This window comes from Thunnus maccoyii, chromosome 3 (genome assembly GCF_910596095.1).
Source record: "Thunnus maccoyii chromosome 3, fThuMac1.1, whole genome shotgun sequence".
Taxonomy (NCBI): Eukaryota; Metazoa; Chordata; class Actinopteri; order Scombriformes; family Scombridae; genus Thunnus; species Thunnus maccoyii.
The window spans coordinates 37351901-37373506 of record NC_056535.1 but is presented as its reverse complement, the minus strand read 5'-3'; the positions used below and the strand labels follow the sequence as shown (position 1 = coordinate 37373506).

At 46.7% G+C, this 21606-nt stretch overlaps 3 protein-coding genes across 16 annotated transcripts in view; 2 read left to right on the top strand and 1 right to left on the bottom strand.

Moving 5' to 3' along the window:
• Nucleotides 1–3037, top strand: part of LOC121893724 (E3 ubiquitin-protein ligase RNF182) — a 28956-nt gene extending 25919 nt beyond the window's left edge. For all 6 annotated transcript variants that reach the window (XM_042405695.1, XM_042405694.1, XM_042405699.1 and 3 more), the window contains 4 exons: nucleotides 727–794; nucleotides 1480–1633; nucleotides 1714–1931; nucleotides 2013–3037. In XM_042405695.1, coding sequence (XP_042261629.1) covers nucleotides 727–794; nucleotides 1480–1633; nucleotides 1714–1931; nucleotides 2013–2195 — 623 coding nt within the window. In that variant the 3' untranslated portion in view covers nucleotides 2196–3037. The remainder of the gene's footprint in view (nucleotides 1–726; nucleotides 795–1479; nucleotides 1634–1713; nucleotides 1932–2012) is intronic.
• A 1427-nt stretch (nucleotides 3038–4464) lies between these two features.
• zgc:109913 (regulator of G-protein signaling 9-binding protein) lies at nucleotides 4465–17898 on the top strand. Of its 6 annotated transcripts, none has more exons than XM_042401440.1 (6): nucleotides 4465–5729; nucleotides 10347–10607; nucleotides 13762–13978; nucleotides 14097–14300; nucleotides 15574–15716; nucleotides 17423–17898. In XM_042401440.1, the coding sequence occupies exons 3-6, from the start codon at nucleotides 13777–13779 to the stop codon at nucleotides 17597–17599; spliced, it is 726 nt and encodes a 241-aa protein (XP_042257374.1). In that variant the 5' UTR covers nucleotides 4465–5729; nucleotides 10347–10607; nucleotides 13762–13776; the 3' UTR covers nucleotides 17600–17898. The 6 variants fall into 6 exon arrangements, with proteins under 6 accessions (XP_042257374.1, XP_042257390.1, XP_042257380.1 ...); XM_042401456.1 differs by having other exon boundaries at nucleotides 5714–5729; nucleotides 10389–10607; XM_042401446.1 differs by lacking the exon at nucleotides 4465–5729 and adding an exon at nucleotides 6864–7116 and having other exon boundaries at nucleotides 10389–10607.
• A 3095-nt stretch (nucleotides 17899–20993) lies between these two features.
• ube2c (ubiquitin-conjugating enzyme E2C) overlaps nucleotides 20994–21606 on the bottom strand; it is a 7415-nt gene continuing 6802 nt past the window's right edge. For all 4 annotated transcript variants that reach the window (XM_042406641.1, XM_042406642.1, XM_042406643.1 and 1 more), the window contains exons 6-7: nucleotides 21390–21449; nucleotides 20994–21128 (exon numbers count right to left, since the gene is read on the bottom strand). In XM_042406641.1, coding sequence (XP_042262575.1) covers nucleotides 21091–21128; nucleotides 21390–21449 — 98 coding nt within the window. In that variant the 3' untranslated portion in view covers nucleotides 20994–21090. The remainder of the gene's footprint in view (nucleotides 21129–21389; nucleotides 21450–21606) is intronic.

Genomic DNA, 21606 nt, shown 5'->3' with positions numbered 1-21606 from the left:
GAGTCGCGTGTTATTAATTTACATCTTTTATAGTTTAAGAAACATTTAACGATGAACAGAGAAAATGTTCAGAGGACACAAAGCGTGACGTCACAACGTCTCCCACAGTTTTCCCGCCTCATTTTTATGTTAAAGTGTAGGAAGGTTTGTCTTTAACATGATGTCACCACCTAAAGGCCGAAACACACCGCCGCCGAGCAGCGTGTGTGTTTGTATAACCGCCACACTTCAAGTCAGCGTCTTATTTCCAGCGTCGCCGCCAGAGAATAATCTGTTCTGTTCTTAAATACAGACGTTATTTACTAGTTTTCACTTTAGTTTGAACTACAAAGCAGAAATTAATTAATTGTTGGTCGATCTGAAACATGATGTCACTGCTCAGCTCTGCGCTGCGCTCACAGACCCGGAGTCACATCCAGGTAAATACTATACGAAGGAGCTGCAGCGCCACGCTTCCTGTCGGTGCTCGGGCGCCACATGACGCTTCCTGTCGGTGCTCGGGCGCCACATGACGCTTCCTGTCGGTGCTCGGGCGCCACATGACGCTTCCTGTCATATGATGTCATATACACGCCAAAGCGAGCAGCGGCGTCTCCGGCGGCCGTACGAGTGACGAGTTACGAGTCAGAGTTCAATCAAAGCTGTTGTGACAGTAAACATGATGCTGATCACATGATCTCTGACATCATCATCAGTGTCATGTGACGTCATCTGATTGGTTTTCAGGCGAGTCTTCGCCCTCCGTCATCAGCTGTCCCTTCTGTCGCCACGAGACTCAAGTGCCCGACGAAGAGGTGAGACTCTTCCTCCTTATTCCTCCTCCTCCCCTCCTCCCCCTCCTCTTCCTCCTCCCCCTCCTCCTCCCCCTCTTCTCCTCCTCTTCCTCCTCCCCTTCCTCCTCCTCTTCCTCCTCCCCCTCCTCCTCCTCCTCCCCCTCTTCTCCTCCCCTTCTTCCTCCTCCTCCTCTTCCTCCTCCCCCTCTTCTCCTCCTCCTCCTCCTCTTCCTCCTCCTCCCCCTCTTCTCCTCCTCTTCCTCCTCCTCCTCCTCCTCCTCTTCTTCCTCCTCCTCTTCCTCCTCCTCCTCTTCCTCCTCCTCCTCTTCTTCCTCCTCCTCTTCCTCCTCCTCTTCCCCCTCCTCCTCCTCTTCCTCCTCCCCCTCCTCTTCCTCCTCTTCCCCCTCCTCTTCCTCCTCCTCCTCCTCCTCCTCTTCCTCCTCCTCCCCCTCCTCTTCCTCCTCCCCCTCCTCTTCTTCCTCCTCCTCTTCCTCCTCCTCCCCCTCCTCTTCCTCCTCCTCCTCCTCCTCTTCCTCCTCCTCTTCTTCCTCCTCCTCTTCTTCCCCCTCCTCTTCCTCCTCCTCCTTACAACTCCTCCTCCTCCTCTTCCTCTTCTTCCTCTTCCTCCTCCTCCTCCTCCTCTTCCTCCTCCTCCTAAGCTGGACAGACTGAAGACAAACTGACCTCCCGTCTTCTTCTTCTTCAGGTGTGGCTGATGGAGGACGACAGACACATCCTGGCTGTCCTGTCATGTCAGGACCGCGCCCGGCGAGGAGGAGGAGGAGTCATCGGAGGAGGAGGAGGAGTCATCGGAGGAGGAGGTGAGGGGGAGGTGGTGCTGAGCCCCAACAGTCTGACAGGTGAGATGAGTGTGTGTTTTTATTGTGTCCCTGCAGTTATTTGTCTCGAGGAGGTAAAGTTGTCTCATCTCGTCCTTCAGGAGTCGAATCGTCTCATCGCTCCTCCGACTGTCTGGTCATCACCATCATGGAGCTCCCGGAGGAGTCTCGGTCCTCGGACTCTCTGAGCATGCTCAACATGGTGGGCCTGTACCGCCCCCCCAGCCTGGACTCGCTGCCCTGCAACCTGCCGGCTCACAAGTGTCGCGCCTGGACGTCTCGCAGCTTCCCGCGCTGCCTGCTGGGGGCGCTGTGCCTGGTGAGTCTGAGCGCCGCCGCCGCCGCCGCCGCTCTTCGTGTTAGGTCTGTTACTGACGTCTCACCTGTGTGTGTCGTACAGGTGTACTTCAGCTCTCTGCCGCTGGGGATCTACCTGCTGATGATTGGTCAGCTGTGGCTGGGCGTGGTCCTGGTCAGTCTGGTTCCCTCCACGCTGCTGCTGCTCGTCCTCTACGGCTTCTGTCAGTGTCTCTGCCACGAGCTGATGGAGGTGCTCGCCGCCCGCCGGCACCCGCTGCCATGAAGGCGACAACCCGCGCTGCCGTGATGACGACGACGACACAACACACGCTACCATGACAACAACGATACTCGCTGCCATGACAACAATGACACGCTGCCATGACAACAACACAACACTTGCTGCTATGACGCTGCCATGACGACTGCTGTCATAAAGACAAAAACAACACAACAGCACCGCTGCAATAACAAGACCTGTAGACTCGACTCGGCGGCTCAGAGACTCGATCGACTCGAGACTGAGGAGACTCGCCGCCGCCGCCGATACTGAAAAACGTTCTGACAAACTTTAATAACATAAAGAGAAACAACAGAAAACTAACTTCAGTTTGTTTTTGCTGGACCAACAGACTCACAAACTGCTGCAGAACAACAACAGAACCACAGTGGAACCAGAGGAACAACAGCGGAACAGCAACACAACCACAACTAACCAGAATAAAAGCAGAGCTCATTCAGCACTCTGACCCCGCCCCCTCTGAATACCAGCATTCTCTCTCTGTGAAGCTGCAGCCAATCACACCACGACCAGGAGATGACATCATCACGTGTTTATTTCCGTGTGGCCTCCTGCTTGATGAACAGAAAACAAAGTGCTGCTGATTGGACAGCTGCTAGCCAATCAGAGAGGACTTGTTACTGACTGACAGACACATCCAGATATACTCGTCATCCATGTTGGAATAAATACGCTAACTGTGTCATGTGAGTTTATAATCTTACCTCGTTCTCTGGTCACATGATTCAGTTTCCCACTGTTTCCAGTTGTAATGCTAAGCTAGGCTAACAGTTTCCCACTGTTTCCAGCCACTATGCTAAGCTAGGCTAACAGTTTCCCACTGTTTCCAGCCACTATGCTAAGCTAGGCTAACAGTTTCCCACTGTTTCCAGTCTTTATGCTAAGCTAGGCTAACAGTTTCCCACTGTTTCCAGTCTTTATGCTAAGCTAGGCTAACAGTTTCCCACTGTTTCCAGTCTTTGTGCTAAGCTAGGCTAACAGTTTCCCACTGTTTCCAGTCTTTGTGCTAAGCTAGGCTAACAGACAACAGATGCTGGTTTATCCAGTAGAGTATTGTGTCCTTTGAGTTATAAAGTTCCATCTTTTAATTTTATGTTTGAATCTGAATCATGTGATGATGACGAGGAGGACGCTGATGGTCAGCTGACCTGCTGATGTCACTTCCTTTGTTTGTAGTGGGCGGAGCATGTGGAGCTCTGCTCCGTTTATTTTCTGTGATGAAACTTTAATCAATCATTAAACAAATAAAACTGCAAATAAATAAATAACTGATACAACTGACGATACTACTGTTACGGCGTACTGTGTGTACTACTGCAGCATTTCTACACAGCTAACAATGTTTGTTACTAGCTTAGCATTAACCTGCACAGAGCAGCTAACATCTTCAAAGCACAGTCTGTATATAAAATGGATGACACATCTCCACTTCCTGCCACCAGAGTGGCGTTTTCGGGAGCTGCCATCTTGCTTGTGTGAAGTCATTTGCAACCAGCGTCTGTGCAGCGTTTACATTAATTACAGTTGCATCATTATGAACACGTCCTCATCATTGAAGTGCCCCTCAGGTGCATTGAAACAACACATCACCAGTATAGAAATATCAAACAACAGAAGTCAGATAATAAAAGGGCTGACTTTCCCCAACATGTTGCAGATATGTAGACGTCAGAGAGAGAACTCATTATAAAGATCTCATCATGTGGAGACGAGCGTCACGCTGTGACATGTTTGGGAAAGTCAGCCCCGATCTGTACACAACTCACATTTGTTCTCTGTACAATATAAATGTGAAAATGCAGCTTGTTAGCAGCCGGTCATCATGAACAGCTGCAGCAGAAGTGCAGGTCAGCACAGCTGTAGTCATCCCCACACTGAACCTACAGATCGAACCTCAACACATCACGCTGAGGACAGGAAGTGGCCCAAACAGCTTCCTGAGCTTAACCGCGGCCTCGAGGCCCACATCCCGCTGACGCACAGCCTCCGCCGCACGTACGCTGTGATTGAGAATATCACTGATATCCTCACGGGTCGGGTAGTCTGGTACATGAGAATCAGTGCCTCTGGAGGGAAAAACATCCTGATAAACAGATATGTTGTATACAATCATATCATTTCAATTCCCCGACCCCAACAAAATAACTATATAAGAAGCAACTAAAGCACACAGCAGTCATGAGGTGTCAGACCCACCAGCCTCAATTAACATGTAACACTTACTTCAGTACACATAGGAGTTTCACCCCAACTAGTTCAGTTTAAAATCTGAACCCTGCCTCAGCCCCACGAGGCCTTGCTGCCAAGCAAGTTTTAAAATAGGAAGTGTCTGAAATTCAAATCAGCTCTCGTGAACTCTTACAGGCCAACAAACCACCTGCCTGTTGTTTTCTGCACTACGTAGGGAGTCGTGTGTTAAACCTGCTCCGTTGGTCCTGGAAGACCTCGGTGCAGTCTGTATGTTGGACACCTGCCAGCCTTCAGTGTCGTCTCCCTGGGCTTGGTGTTATGCTGGCAGCGCTAGTCTGCCTACAGCATCAGGAAAAAGAAGATTATTTATTACAGAGGTCTCCTCTAAGACAAACCCGACTGACTCCGAGGCCTCATCCGCAATAGCTACTATATCTGGTTAGAAATATGAAATAAAAGAGTCAAATATGATCTCTGGGGTAGAGCTTCACAATAACTGCAATATTGCAACACTGTGGTATAAACAAGCGACTGCCACAACTGCTGCCAACTGTCTGTTCACATCCGCTGCTGCTGAGTTTCAGTCTTTGTTTTTCAAGAGGGAAACAACGGCAGCTGCTCCGGTCACAAAACCAAATGTAACTTCACCTGTTTGGGATCATTTCAGCTTTCAACCCAATGAAAAGAGAGATCCAACCAATGTAAAGGAGGCAATATGCAAAATCTACCTATCATCCAGTTATCCAAGCACAACTGCCCCCCCTCTCAGAGCCAGCTCAGGCTGAAGCCTTTAGTCGAGTTGCCAAATACAGCTGTGAAGGTAAAAGGCATAAACGTGTCACAGCCGCTGTTTTGCAGTATTTGGTTGAGGATATGGTTCCATTCAGCACGGTGACTGCTGTCCTGAAAACGTACAACACCGTAAAGGCATCGATCAAAAGCGAGCTCAAGAATGTCGACTACTTCAACTGATTTGTAGTCAAGTGTCAATATGACTCCTTATATGAGTCTAATGGTGCATCATCTGACCACGGACTGGGCTGTTAAATCACCAGAACCACACGTCTCTCCGCCACGCGTTTGATGAAGAAGCTGGCCTGTATCGCTATGGGCAACAGGGCAAACATCGTAGCAGCAGTGAACAAGTTGAACTGGCTGAACTGCTTCGGTCACAGTTTACATTTAGCAGCGACAAACGCAGCGGCGCCGAAGACCACGCAGCCCGATCAACGCTCCACAGCTCAGCCAGTTCGTTCTCTCAGAGCTGGCTGAGATCTGGCCAAAGCACAAGTGGAGCTCCAAAACCCCCAGAACAGCCTCATACTGGTAAGAACAGCCTCATACTGGTAAGAACAGCCTCATACTGGTAAGCTACAAACGTTAGACCATTAGGTTTATTATAGGCAAGTTTATTAATGACCAAATTGCAGTTCATGCTCAATAAAATACTTGTCATTTAGGCTACATTCAAATTCATCAGCATAGGCCTCATAAAACATGTAATAGCAGTTCAAGTATTATTTGTTTCAATATATTGTTATTAAAGCCTGTGAGCTTTGCTTGCTGGGATCATTTAAATGTATTTTTTCATTTAATAAAAATGTATTGAAACAAATGATAATTTAAAATGTAGCCCATAGTGTTATTTTGTTAATTACAAAATAGATAGGCTATATGCTAATTTCAGTTCAATCATTTAATGGCGAAAACCCAGTGCAGGACTGGGGCACCAGACAGGAAATGGTGGACAGTCTCCCAGCGATCAGAAGAGTTTTGGATGACCGGCGACACCAGCATCTCATTCCCAGCTGGCAGGACGTCGCCGTTCCTGAGTCTGTGAACGCGGCGTGAAACCTGCAGCTGAGTTTATGGATCTGCTGTCTGGTGAGAACGATGTTACCATCACATCAGTCAAACCCGTCCTGAAACTCCTGACTGGAGATGTTCTGAAACCATCAGGCGAGGACGCCGCCTTGACATCGAACATCGAGCGAAACATGTGCAGTGTTCTTGAGGAGAAGTACAAAACTGTAACGGGTATAGGATGGACCCAATAGCAGCACAAATGACACTGGTATAACCAGAGAAACACAGTTCTAATGAGTATGACTCCACCGGATCTTCCACTCCCACAGCGGACAAAGACCAGGGAACAGGCAGGCAGAACTCAGAGTCAGGGACAGAAGGCTGGTGGGTTTACCGGGGCAGAGACGAGGAGCGATGGTCAAAGACAAGCTGATCAGAAACCAGGAAGGCAGTCCAGTGAAGAAAGCAAGATGACTTAGCATAGTAGCATAGACAATCTGACAAGGAGGGAGTGGGCCGAGGCAGCTTATATACTGGCTGATTGCAGATGATGAGCAGGTGGGAGCGCCAGGTGAAGGTGGTTGAACTAATGAGGGGTGTGGCAGAGCAGAGAGTGAGACTGAATGATTGGATGATTCCCACAGCAACAGGTGAGGGGGAGAGCAGACTCTGACACAAAACAAGAACTTTTGGCAAAGACCTGCCCGCTGGATCCTAGATATCGATGGCAGGGAGGAGACAGAATACGCATTCATCGAAGAGACGCTGGGAATGCAGGACGGACGGAGCACTGACAACCACCCACTCGTCCAATCCTAAGAGAGCTTGAGCATACGCTGAACTCACGCTACCTACAGGAGGGGCCCACAGACTCCAACGCAGATCCACCACAGAAGGTTTCCTGCAGGTACATGTGCATTTGTGCCATGTGGACACAATCAGAGATGGTTTTTAGTGCCTCTGGGAACATTGTAACCCCTCTTGGATCCTCTCTGAAACCACATGAGGTCAACATGTTGGTTTTCCTGACTCGCAACAAGGACATGACAGCCCAGGTCTCAATCATATAGACTTTATTATTTATGCTAAAGCAAAAGAATATTTCATTTATTTTTTACCATATCCAGTGCCTTTTATATTTTCATAGCACTAAAATCAGGATAAATGAGGTAATTAGCAAAAACAAAAAATGGTGCTAATACTGTCAGAATGCAGTGAGCACGTAAGTGCAAATGAGAGGCAGGAAAATGAAAAAATGTGTCAAGAGATTTATTTTCTTGGCAAAACAAAAAAAACACAACAATGCTATCTAAATAAGTACAACCATCAAACTACGGCGCAGAAAATAACAAAGAGAACTAAGAACAAAAGATAACTCTTCTGTGATAGTTACTCACATATGAAAGCAGATTTCAAGATTCAGCAACCAGAACATACTAACAGAAAGCGTATATATGCTGGGAAACAGGTGAAAACAGTCATTAGACTATGGCTATTGGCTACCTGGAACAGTAGTTGCCAGTGGGAGAAAGAGAGCACTCAGGACAGCTCGCTAGCTGCTCCCCGCTGAAGGATCAGCACCTTGGAGAGCACCGTGGCGCACAGACCTGACAGGAATCGCATATACTACATATACTGCATATACTACATATACTGCATATACTGCACATACTGCATAAACTACATATACTGCATATACTGCATATACTACATATACTGCATATACTACATATACTGCATATACTGCACATACTGCATAAACTACATATACTGCATATACTGCATATACTACATATACTATATATACTGCATATACTACATATACTGCATATACTACATATACTGCATATACTGCATATACTACATATACTGCATATACTGCATATACTACATATACTACATATACTGCATATACTACATATACTGCATATACTGCATATACTACATATACCACATATGCTGCATATACCAAATATACCGCATATGATGTTGACACCTGTTGACACCTGTGGACACCCATGAACACCTGTGAACACCTGTGAACACCCGTGGACACCCGTGAACACCCGTGAACACCTGTGAACACCTGTGAACACCCGTGAACACCCGTGAACACCTGTTGACACCTGTGAACACCTGTTGACACCTGTTGACACCTGTGAACACCTGTGAACACCCGTGGACACCTGTGGACACCTGTTGACACCTGTGAACACCTGTGAACACCTGTTGACACCTGTTGACACCTGTGGACACCTGTGGACACCTGTGAACACCTGTAGACACCCGTGAACACCTGTGAACACCTGTTGACACCTGTGGACACCTGTGGACACCTGTTGACACCCGTGAACACCCGTGAACACCTGTTGACACCTGTTGACACCTGTGGACACTACTTTTGACACCTGTGGACACCTGTTGACACCTGTGAACACCTGTGGACACCTGTGAACACCTGTTGACACCTGTGGACACCTGTTGACACCTGTGAACACTTGTTGACACCTGTTGACACCTGTGAACACCTGTGAACACCTGTTGACACCTGTTGACACCTGTGGACACCTGTGGACACCTGTTGACACCTGTTGACACCTGTTGACACCCGTGAACACCCGTGAACACCTGTTGACACCTGTGGACACCTGTGGACACCTGTGAACACCTGTAGACACCTGTGGACACCTGTGGACACCTGTTGACACCTGTGGACACCTGTGGACACTACTTTTGACACCTGTGGACACCTGTTGACACCTGTGAACACCTGTGGACACCTGTGAACACCTGTTGACACCTGTGGACACCTGTGAACACTTGTTGACACCTGTTGACACCTGTGAACACCTGTGAACACCTGTTGACACCTGTGGACACCTGTGGACACCTGTTGACACCTGTGGACACTACTTTTGACACCTGTGGACACCTGTTGACACCTGTGAACACCTGTGGACACCTGTGAACACCTGTTGACACCTGTGGACACCTGTTGACACCTGTGAACACCTGTGAACACTTGTTGACACCTGTTGACACCTGTGAACACCTGTGAACACCTGTTGACACCTGTTGACACCTGTGGACACCCGTGGACACCCGTGAACACCCGTGAACACCTGTTGACACCTGTTGACACCTGTTGACACCTGTGGACACCTGTGGACACCTGTTGACACCCGTGAACACCTGTGAACACCTGTTGACACCTGTTGACACCTGTGGACACTACTTTTGACACCTGTGGACACCTGTTGACACCTGTGAACACCTGTGGACACCTGTGAACACCTGTTGACACCCGTGAACACCTGTTGACACCCGTGAACACCTGTGAACACCTGTGGACACCTGTGGACACCTGTTGACACCCGTGAACACCTGTGAACACCTGTTGACACCTGTTGACACCTGTGGACACTACTTTTGACACCTGTGGACACCTGTTGACACCTGTGGACTGATTCTACTGACTGAAGTGTTGCATAACGATGCTAATGAGCTCCTCTAAAGCCTTGTTCAGATCAATGATTGGCAGCAGTGTGAGCTGGTTAGTTGCAGAGTGTCTGAAGCTGTTGCCCGGAGTGTCAAAAGATCTACCGCCAAGTGCAGTTTTAGAACGCAAGGACATAGCTACCTCTCTTCAGCCAATCAGGAAACAGCACAGGCTCGTACAGAAACATGGTGGATTTCACTTTACGATCGTGGCTCCAAAACGCACTCCAATAAAATAAACAAAAACAACACCCTTTGCTCGACTGTGAGCGTCTTGGGTTTGTCTTGTTCTTTTTCATTTACATTAAGCTAATGTTGTGAGTTAAGTTAGCTAACGTTAACAAACAAAACACCGGCCACCAGCCAGACGGTGGTAACATTTTATCTGTTCATAGATAGTAATGTAGCTTGTAGGCTATGAAAAACAAACAGAAATCTAGTTAATCCACCTAAATAAATGTGTGTGGTTGCTATGGAAACAGTCATCTGCATCTGTGTGTGTTGCTCTGATGTCAATGACCAAGTTTTAGATCTTTACGATCGGATGTCTTGGGATTCTTTTGCAAGTTGCATCCAGTCTCGTTGCAAATCATCGATCTGAAGTGGACTTAATGTTACGTCTGATGTCTTCAACAACAGGTGACCTCAGATACTTCTATAAATAACCCGGACATGTTGCAGTCTACCTGGACAGGTGTGGTGAAACTGGGAGAACCCGTGACAGAGCATTTTGCCTGCCAGGCAGAACTGAGGGAGAAGTAAACAGTCTCCTGAGGATCTGGGCTCAGCTGGCCTCCCAGCGTTAATTAAAAACACTGACGATCCCTCGAGAGCAGAAGAAGAACTGCCTCTGCAGGTCCTCCACTGCAGAAGAAGAAGAAGCTGGATGATTGTCAGCAGGTAGGACCGCCAACTACTTTTCTTCTTTATTCACAGACTATTTGTGTTAAATGTTTCAGCCAGAGTCACAGGAATGTTTATTATGTCTGATTAATAACCCAACCTTCATTAAGGGTCTATACGTTTTCATTTTTGGAGAATTAATCAAATGTTTTATAGATCAAATTGCTTTCACTGTACGTTATTTTTTGTTTTTGTCTCCTGACAACTTATAGTTCAGTAATTTATCAAATAATTAACTCCAAATGTGAAAGGAACCCTGAATGTTTACCTTCATTTAAAAACGAAGGCTCTTTTAAGTTATGAATCATCTTTAATGTTATTCTTTAAATTATTTTAAAACGTGCCGAACGTCTGATAAAAGCTCTTAATTTATTCCATGAATGTTTAAACCTGTTAAATACTCAAACACTGAAAACCTGGAAATATGACAAATATGGAAATAAATATAATAACCTGAAACTCATTCATGGATTCATATTTTAAGTGAATGTGAACATTTAAGAGGAAAACACACGAGCGCCTTTATATCTGCTTCATTAGTTGATTGAACGTCTTTAAGAGGTTCAGAAGAGAGATGTTGATGTAGATAAAGATTTAGAGCAACTGTCAGAAGCCCAAATGAACATTGAAACATGTTTTTCTTGCTGTAATCATTCCTTCTGTTCATACTGACCATTAGAAGATCCTTCATAATGACCTTACAATGTAAGTTCAGTTCAATTCAATTTTATTTATGTAGCGTCAAATCCCAACAGGAGTTATATCAGGGCTCTTTTCACATAGAGCATCTAGACTGAAGTCTTTAATCTACAGAGACCCAACGTTCCTCCATCAGCAGGAAAAACCTCAAGCAGAACCAGACTCTAGGTGGCGCCATCTGCCTCGACCGGTTGGGTTGAGAAAGAAAGAAGGAGGGAGATACAGAGAATCACAATAACAATAATAATAACAATAACAACAATAATAATGTTAGAAATATGACTAATAATAACAGCAGCAGCAGCAGCAGTGGGCGTCACGCTGGGCAGCAGTCAGTCCACAGCTAAAGTTAGTAACATGCATTGATGTTACATGAATACATACAGATGGAGAGGAGGAGGAGGAGAGAGGAGCTCAGTGCATCATGGGAAGTCCCCCAGCAGTCTAGGCCTATAGCAGCATAACTAAGGGCTGATCCAAGGCGAGCCTGGTCGGCCCTAACTATAAGCTTTATCAAAAAGGAAAGTTTTAAGCCTACTCTTAAACATAGAGAGGGTGTCTGCACCCCAGACCCAATCTGGAAGATGGTTCCACAGGAGAGCAGCCTGATAGCTGAAGGCTCTGCCTCCCATTCTACTTTTAAACACTGTAGGAACCACCAGTAAGCCTGCATACTGGGAGCACAGTGTTCTAGTGGGATAATACGGTACTATGAGCTCTTCAAGATATGATGGTGCCTGACCATTAAGGACTTTGTAAGTTAGGAGAAGGATTTTAAATTCTATTCTAGATTTTACAGGAAGCCAATGCAGCGAAGCTAAAATGGGAGAAATGTGGTCTCTTTTTCTAGTTTTAGTCAGAACACGTGCAGCTGCGTTCTGGACCAGCTGGAGAGTCTTTAGAGACTTGTTAGGGCAGCCTGATAATAAGGAATTGCAATAATCCAGCCTAGAAGTAACAAATGCGTGAACTAGTTTTTCTGCATCTTTTAGGGACAGGATGTGATTTTTGTGATATTACGTAAGTGAAAAAAGGCAGTCCTTGAGATTTGATTTATGTGGGAGTTAAAGGACATATCCTGATCAAAGATAACTCCCAGATTCCTTACGGTGGTGCTGGAGGCCAGGGTAATGCCATCCAGAGTAGCTTTATCATTAGATAATGTGTTTCTAAGGTGTTTAGGGCCAAACACAATAACTTCAGTTTATTCTGAGTTTAGTAGCAGAAAATTGCAGGTCATCCAGGTCTTTATGTCGTTAAGGCATGTTTGGAGTTTGTTTAACTGATTGGGTTCATCTGGCTTCACTGATAAATATAATTGGGTATCATCTGTGTAACAATGAACATTTATGGAGTGTTTCCTAATAATATTACCTAAAGGAAGCATATACAAGGTGAATAGAATTGGTCCAAGTACAGAACCTTGTGGAACTCCGTGTCTAACTTTTGCCTTCATGGAGGATTCATCATTAACATGTACAAACTGATGCAGTTAGGAGGTCATTAGTGACTTTCACCAGTGCTGTCTCTGTGCTATGATGCCTCTAAATCCTGACTGAAAATCCTCAAATAAACTATTGTTATGTAGAAAGTCACATAACTGATTAGAGACTGCTTTCTCAAGGATCTTAGAGAGAAATGGAAGGTTAGATATAGGTCTATAATTGGCTAAAACACCTGAATCAAGAGTAGGCTTCTTAAGAAGAGGTTTAATTACAGCTACTTTAAAGGACTGTGGTACATAGCCTGTTACTAAAGACAGATTGATCATATCTAGTAAAGAAGTGCTCACTAAGGGTAAGACTTCCTTAAGCAGCCTAGTTGGGATGGGGTCTAAGAGACACAGACTTTCTAATGAGTTATAATGAAGTTCAGGTCTAGAGTTGATAATTAGGCTGTGACTCCTCCTCCTCGGCCAGTGTCTGGAGGAATGTGAGTATTAATATGACTGGGAGGACTGGATTCATTTAGACTGACATGTTCTTCATGACACAGCCAGGTTTCAGTAAGACAATCAATCAATATGATGATCTGAGATTAACTCGTTTACTAATACAGCTTTAGATGACAGAGATCTAATGTTTAAGCACAAGAGAGAGAGGGAGACGCCATCGCTAACTGCTAAGCTAAGTTAGCTGCTAAGCTAACTGCTGGGATTAGTGAGAAAAGAAGGAGGGCACTAAGAATGTTTGAGCAGAACTAGCGTAAGTTTAAATGTACAGTGGATAATTATCCACAGTAATGACGAATATAGCAAAATTAACTGGTAGAAATGAAAGGAAATGACACAACACATTTACCGCAGTGCGTCCAGCATCGTAATATGAGTGATGGGGAACGAAATCCATGGTCCTCCTGTGCAAAAACGTATTTAAACGTTTATCTGAAGCTAATATGAGGCATGACATTATTGTGACAATTCTCAAACTTAAACATGGCCTCCGCCCCACAGGTGAGTGATGACATCATGAGTCGGTGGCGGCGTTCAGTGGATGAACTGGCGGCACGGCGGCGACAGCAGAGTGAGTGTGAGCGCGCCCAGGAAGCTCTCAGCAAGGTTACTTCCTGTTTTCAGCAGCTGGCGGTGTCACTCGGCAGCTCGGCTGACTGCAGCTTCCTGCGAGATGAGATGGATGAGACGAGAGCGCTCGCACATCGAATCTGCAGCGGTACGAGAACAATCACAGAAACAACAGACAAGCAAACAAACAAACAACAAATAAACAACAACAAACACAGATATCAGTTTACTGTATATATGTAATAACTGTAACTGTGTGTCTGCAGGTCTGTCCCGGCGTCTGGTGCGTCTACTGGCAGACTGTGACTCCGCCCCCTCAGGTGTGGAGGATAGACAGATGTCGGAGCGGTTGTGGGTTCTCTTCCTGTCTGCATTAGAAAACTTCCTGTCTGACCTCCGTAAGACCAGCGATGTGATTGGACAGTTCCCTCTGACTCAGCGCTACGACAGACATTCACTTGTCAACACAGGTCAGCTGGTCAACCACACCTGTCTAACCCCCACCTGTCTAACCCCCACCTGTCTAACCCCCACCTGTCTAACCTCCATGTGTCTAACCCCCACCTGTCTAACCCCCACCTGTCTAACCTCCATGTGTCTAACCCCCACCTGTCTAACCTCCACCTGTTTAACCCCCACCTGTCTAACCCCCACCTGTCTAACCTCCACCTGTCTAACCTCCACCCGTCTAACCTCCACCTGTCTAACCTCCATGTGTCTAACCTCCACCCGTCTAACCTCCACCTGTCTAACCTCCACCTGTCTAACCTCCATGTGTCTAACCCCCACCTGTCTAACCCCCACCTGTCTAACCTCCATGTGTCTAACCTCCATGTGTCTAACCCCCACCTGTCTAACCCCCACCTGTCTAACCTCCACCTGTCTAACCTCCATGTGTCTAACCCCCACCTGTCTAACCTCCATGTGTCTAACCCCCACCTGTCTAACCCCCACCTGTCTAACCTCCATGTGTCTAACCTCCATGTGTCTAACCCCCACCTGTCTAACCTCCACCTGTCTAACCTCCATGTGTCTAACCCCCACCCGTCTAACCTCCACCTGTCTAACCTCCACCTGTCTAACCTCCATGTGTCTAACCCCCACCCGTCTAACCCCCACCTGTCTAACCTCCACCTGTCTAACCTCCATGTGTCTAACCCCCACCCGTCTAACCTCCACCTGTCTAACCTCCACCTGTCTAACCCCCACCTGTCTAACCCCCACCTGTCTAACCTCCATGTGTCTAACCCCCACCTGTCTAACCTCCACCTGTCTAACCTCCATGTGTCTAACCCCCACCTGTCTAACCCCCACCTGTCTAACCGTCACCTGTCTAACCTCCATGTGTCTAACCCCCACCTGTCTAACCCCCACCTGTCTAACCGTCACCTGTCTAACCTCCATGTGTCTAACCCCCACCTGTCTAACCCCCACCTGTCTAACCTCCATGTGTCTAACCTTCATGTGTCTAACCCCCACCTGTCTAACCCCCACCTGTCTAACCCCCACCCGTCTAACCTCCACCTGTCTAACCTCCACCTGTCTAACCCCCACCTGTCTAACCTCCATGTGTCTAACCCCCACCTGTCTAACCTCCACCTGTCTAACCTCCATGTGTCTAACGCCCACCTGTCTAACCTCCACCTGTCTAACCCCCACCTGTCTAACCTCCACGTGTCTAACCCCCACCTGTCTAACCCCCACCTGTCTAACCGTCACCTGTGTGTCTCGTCTTCAATCCAGGATGTATTGATGGCGTGGTGGGCGTGGCAGCTCGGGTGGCTTCAGTCCAGGTGCCTTGGCTCACCTTAGAGGAGGAGTTGAGCCCTGATCTGACCAATCACATTGCAGGACTGGAGGCCATGCTGAGCGAGATGCAGCTGAGGGTACGAACCAGAGAAGGAACACTTTCTGTTTAGAACCTATGGAACATGACATGGTTCCATCTGCAGACCCGGGGAGTGCCTGTGAGGAGGGTCTTGTACCTGGAGGAGGGTCCTCTACCTGTGTGGAGGGTCTTGTACCTGTGTGGAGGGTCTTGTACATGGGGAAGGGTCTTTTACCTGTGGGGAGGGTCTTGTACATGGGGAAGGGTCTTTTACCTGTGTGGAGGGTCTTGTACCTGTGTGGAGGGTCTTGTACCTGGGGAAGGGTCTTTTACCTGTGGGGAGGGTCTTGTACCTGTGTGGAGGGTCTTGTACATGGGGGGAGGGTCTTGAATGTGGGGGAGGGTCTTGTACATGGGGGAGGGTCTTGTACGTGGGGGAGGGTCTTTTACCTGTAGGGGGGGTCTTGTACTTGTGTGGAGGGTCTTGTACCTGTGGGGAGGGTCTTGAATGTGGGGGAGGGTCTTGTACATGGGGAGGGTCTTGTACGTGGGGGAGGGTCTTTTACCTGTAGAGGGGGTCTTGTACTTGTGCGGAGGGTCTTGTACATGGGGGAGGGTCTTGTACCTGTGTGGAGGGTCTTGTACGTGGGGGAGGGTCTTGTACGTGGAGAGGGTCTTGTACGTGGGGGAGGGTCTTGTACATGGGGGAGGGTCTGGTATGTGTGGAGGGTCTTGTACGTGGGGGAGGGTCTTGTGCGTGGAGAGGGTCTTGTACGTGGGAGAGGGTCTGGTATGTGTGGAGGGTCTTGTACGTGGGGGAGGGTCTTGTACGTGGGGAGGATCTTGTACATGGGGGAGGGTCTGGTATGTGCGGAGGGTCTTGTACGTGGGGGAGGGTCTTGTACGTGGGGGAGGGTCTTGTACGTGGAGAGGGTCTTGTACATGGAGGAGGGTCTGGTATGTGCGGAGGGTCTTGTACGTGGGAGAGGGTCTTGTACGTGGGAGAGGGTCTTGTACGTGGAGAGGGTCTTGTACGTGGGGGAGGGTCTTCTACCTGTGTGGAGGGTCTTGTACGTGGGGGAGGGTCTTGTACGTGGGAGAGGGTCTTGTACGTGGGGGAGGGTCTTGTACGTGGGAGAGGGTCTTGTACGTGGGGGAGGGTCTTGTACGTGGGAGAGGGTCTTGTACGTGGGAGAGGGTCTTGTACATGGGGAAGGGTCTTTTACCTGTGTGGAGGGTCTTTTACCTGTGGGGAGGGTCTTGTACCTGTGTGGAGGGTCTTGTACATGGGGGAAGGTCTTTTACCTGTAGGGGGGGTCTTGTACCTGTGCGGAGGGTCTTGTACGTGGGAGAGGGTCTTGTACGTGGGAGAGGGTCTTGTACGTGGGGGAGGGTCTTCTACCTGTGTGGAGGGTCTTTTACCTGTGGGGAGGGTCTTGTACCTGTGTGGAGGGTCTTGTACATGGGGGAAGGTCTTTTACCTGTAGGGGGGGTCTTGTACCTGTGCGGAGGGTCTTGTACGTGGGAGAGGGTCTTGTACGTGGGAGAGGGTCTTGTACGTGGGGGAGGGTCTTCTACCTGTGTGGAGGGTCTTGTACGTGGGAGAGGGTCTTGTACGTGGAGAGGGTCTTGTACGTGGGGGAGGGTCTTCTACCTGTGTGGAGGGTCTTGTACGTGGGGGAGGGTCTTGTACGTGGGAGAGGGTCTTGTACGTGGGAGAGTGCATCTTACTGTGTTTCTGTTAAACTTGTCGGTGTTCTGCAGGTTCCGGTGGCGTTCTGGTCAGTGGAGGCGACGCAGCCGGCGTGGGCAGAAGCTCACGGCGAGCTGGCCGAGCTGGACGACAGTCTGGAGGACCTGATGGAGGTTGAGGTTGTTTCCAACAGCAAGATGGCCGCCTGCTGTCCGCCGCCGTGCTGTGGACTCAGCTGTGTTGGGTAGAGGAGGAGGGCGGAGTCACGGCTCAGAGCGTGACATCACTGCGTGAACACACCCGTTCAGCTGCTATGAGAGGAAATATGTTTCACATTTAAAAAGAAGATGAAATATTTTGAATTAAAAGTTAAAAAATCATTGTGAGAATTAAAGTTATATTATGGGATGTAGTTGCAATTTTACAATAATATTCAAAAAGTCATTTTATTCTGAAAAAAGAATAATATTCAAGAGAAAAGTCACCTGAATGTAAATGTGTTCATATAGTTTTACAGGCTGAAGTTGAATAAAGATCCTCTCACAGTCGATTATTATTATTATTATTATTATTATTATTATTATTACATAAGTTTCTTTGCCCGTCTGTAACTTGAAAACCATTAAACTGACACATAACGTTCTTATATCAAACTGTGCAGAATTATGTGTAGATTTATGCAAATGAATCTGTTCAAATTTGCATACATTTGCATATTAATGACGCATAAAAACATGACCATTAATGGTAGAATCAGTCATTCTGGAGAAAGACTGTTGACATTTGAACTAAACACCCAAACAAATACACCTTCTGCTCCTTCAGGAGCTCTGCCCCCTAAATTCATGGACGTGCGTTGCCATGGCAACGACCAAAAGAGAAATATGGCGGAACCCAGAGCGATGCGTCAGCTGTAGAGTCACTTCTGTTCCTCTCACACTTGTTCACAACAGTCCGTCGTCAGTCTCGGCCAGCTGACTGCCGGCAGACATTTACTGAACATAAACAGCTGAAACACATAATCAGCAGGATATCTGTGTGGTTCAAACAGTTTCCTGCAGAAACAGACTCTGTGAGACTGTCTATGTGAACAGGTCACAGCATCTTTCTCCAGTTCACCAGTCCTCCCATCATCCAACGGCTGCTGGAGACAGAGACTCCTCACACCGACAGCTGCTCTGATCACTTCCTCCTGTCCAGGAGCACCAACGCCCCCTGCTGATTGGCTGGATCAGTGTGTTTACCTGCCCATTCATAGAGCCTGAGCTCTCTCGCTCCCCCTGAAGGAAGCATAGCCCTAATCAGAAGCCCATGGTTCACCACCAACCAGTTCAGGTTTCTAACTGGTTCTCCCCCCTCAGTAAAACACCTGCTGAGAAACCAGCTCTGATTATTGGCAGCTCCATAGTCAGAAACGTGAAGTTAGCGACACCAGCAGCCATAGTTAAATGTATTCCTGGGGCCAGAGCGGGCGACACTGAATCACATTTAAAACTGCTGGCTAAGAATAAACGTAAATATGGAACGATTGTTATTCATGTCGGCGGGAACGACTCCTGATTACACCAATCAGAGGTCACTAGAATCAATGCTGAGTCGGTGTGAACATCTGCAAAGACAATGTTGGACTCTGTAGTTTCCTCTGGACCGCTGCCTGATCTGACCAGTGATGTCATGTATAGCCGCATGTCATCATTCAACCGCTGGCTGTCGAGGTGGCGTCCAGCAAACGATGTGGCTTCATAGATAACTGGCAGACTTTCTGGGGAAGACCTGGTCTGATTAGGAGACACGGCATACATCCCACTCTGGATGGAGCTGCTCTCATATCCAGAAATATGGCTGAGTTTATTAGTAGACCAAAACCATGACAACCCAGAGCTGAGACCAGGAAGCAGAGCTGCAGTCCTACACGCTTCTCTGCGCTTCCATTAGAGCAGTTACCCACCCAAAACCACATAGAGACTGTGTCTGTCCCCAAAACCACATAAATCCAAAGTAAACAATTAATTAATTAATTCCTTTTCAGCACTTTGGCTGACAAAGAGTCATAACTCTACTGATCCATGTATTCCTATAGCTCTCAGTAGTAACGACTTTATGAGTTTCTTTAATGATAAAATTCTAACTATTAGAGACAAAATTAACCATCTCCTGCCCTCAACAGGCACCGTTCTCTCCCCAAACACAGGAACCTTAGAAACAGCTGTAAATCCTGACATATGTTTGGACTGTTTGTCTCCAGTAGACTTGTCTGAACTAACTTCAATGATTTGTTCAGCTAAACCATCAACCTGTCTCTTAGACCCCATCCCAACTAGGCTGCTTAAGGAAGCCTTACCCTTAGTGAGCACTTCTTTACTAGATATGATCAATCTGTCTTTAGTAACAGGGTATGTACCACAGTCCTTTAAAGTAGCTGTAATTAAACCTCTTCTTAAGAAGCCTACTCTTGATTCAGGTGTTTTAGCCAATTATAGACCTATATCTAACCTTCCATTTCTCTCTAAGATCCTTGAGAAAGCAGTCTCTAATCAGTTATGTGACTTTCTACATAACAATAGTTTATTTGAGGATTTTCAGTCAGGATTTAGAGGCATCATAGCACAGAGACAGCACTGGTGAAAGTCACTAATGACCTCCTGACTGCATCAGTTTGTACATGTTAATGATGAATCCTCCATGAAGGCCAAAGTTAGACACGGAGTTCCACAAGGTTCTGTACTTGGACCAATTCTATTCACCTTGTATATGCTTCCTTTAGGTAATATTATTAGGAAACACTCCATAAATGTTCATTGTTATGCAGATGATACCCAATTATATTTATCAGTGAAGCCTGATGAAACCAATCAGTTAAATAAACTCCAAACATGGCTTAAGGACATAAAGACCTGGATGACCTGCAATTTTCTGCAACTAAACTGAAGTTATTGTGTTTGGCCCTAAACACCTTAGAAACACATTATCTAATGATAAAGCTACTCTGGATGGCATTACCCTGGCCTCCAGCACCACCGTAAGGAATCTGGGAGTTATCTTTGATCAGGATATGTCCTTTAACTCCCACATAAATCAAATCTCAAGGACTGCCTTTTTTCACTTACGTAATATCACAAAAATCACATCCTGTCCCTAAAAGATGCAGAAAAACTAGTTCACGCATTTGTTACTTCTAGGCTGGATTATTGCAATTCCTTATTATCAGGCTGCTCTAACAAGTCTCTAAAGACTCTCCAGCTGGTCCAGAATGCAGCTGCACGTGTTCTGACTAAAACTAGAAAAAGAGATCACATTTCTCCCATTTTAGCTTCGCTGCATTGGCTTCCTGTTTGTATGCATGTAATATTTTTTTATATATATATATATATATATATATATATATATATATATATATATATAAATAAATAAATAAATAATACATACATACACACACACACACACACACACACACACACAACAGGAGATAAATTTATAGGGAAATTTTTTTCAAGTTTCAAGTTGTGTCACTGACAGTAATTTAATATTAAAGTAATTAATTACAGTTTCAAACACTTTTCAACCCTTGAAATCGTCACATTATAATGACGGTGTTTAACGACCGTGTGAATGTTTGTTGCTGCAGAAGAAGTCAGTCAGCGATGATGTTGGATTAAGAAATTTATTAACACAGCGAGGTAACAAACATAAAAATATTATACAAACACAGAAGACAAACAGAATAAAAAGACGAGCAGCTTCACTTCTGGAACGTCGAGTGTAGATGAGCTCTGAAGGCTGAAAGACATGAAACATGTTCAGATATATTTAATCAACAGATTTGATCCTGTGATCAATAACGATGCTGCAGTCAGATCTATCAGAGCTGATAGAAACCAGTTTATCCAACCATCAACTTCACAAAGTTAAACTGAAATCATTCATTTGAAGAATCGACTGAAACTTTTCAGCTTGTTGATACGAACACACGTGTGGATCTGAACATACGTGACATAATGCTGGAACATCATCATCATCATCATCATCATCACGTCTCACCTTCCTGATCGGCCCACAGCTCCGCAGCCGTCGTGTTCAGAGGACTCTCGTTGTTCGGCTCTGAGGAAACAAACACATCAGTCACAACGTGAACACGCGTGTTCTTTGTGTCACGCCAACGTCAGAGCCTGCAACACCAGGAACCAGAAACCAGGGACCAGGAACCAGGGACCAGGAACCAGGAACCAGGAACCAGGGACCAGGAACCAGGAACCAG

Bases quoted from the DNA above. Each gene is read 5' to 3' on its own strand.
- zgc:109913 (XM_042401440.1), top strand. From the start codon at position 13,777: ATGAGTCGGTGGCGGCGTTCAGTGGATGAACTGGCGGCACGGCGGCGA. The intron at 13,979-14,096 runs GTACGAGAACAA...GTGTGTCTGCAG, and splicing joins CGCACATCGAATCTGCAGCG to GTCTGTCCCGGCGTCTGGTG. The intron at 14,301-15,573 runs GTCAGCTGGTCA...TCTTCAATCCAG, and splicing joins ACATTCACTTGTCAACACAG to GATGTATTGATGGCGTGGTG.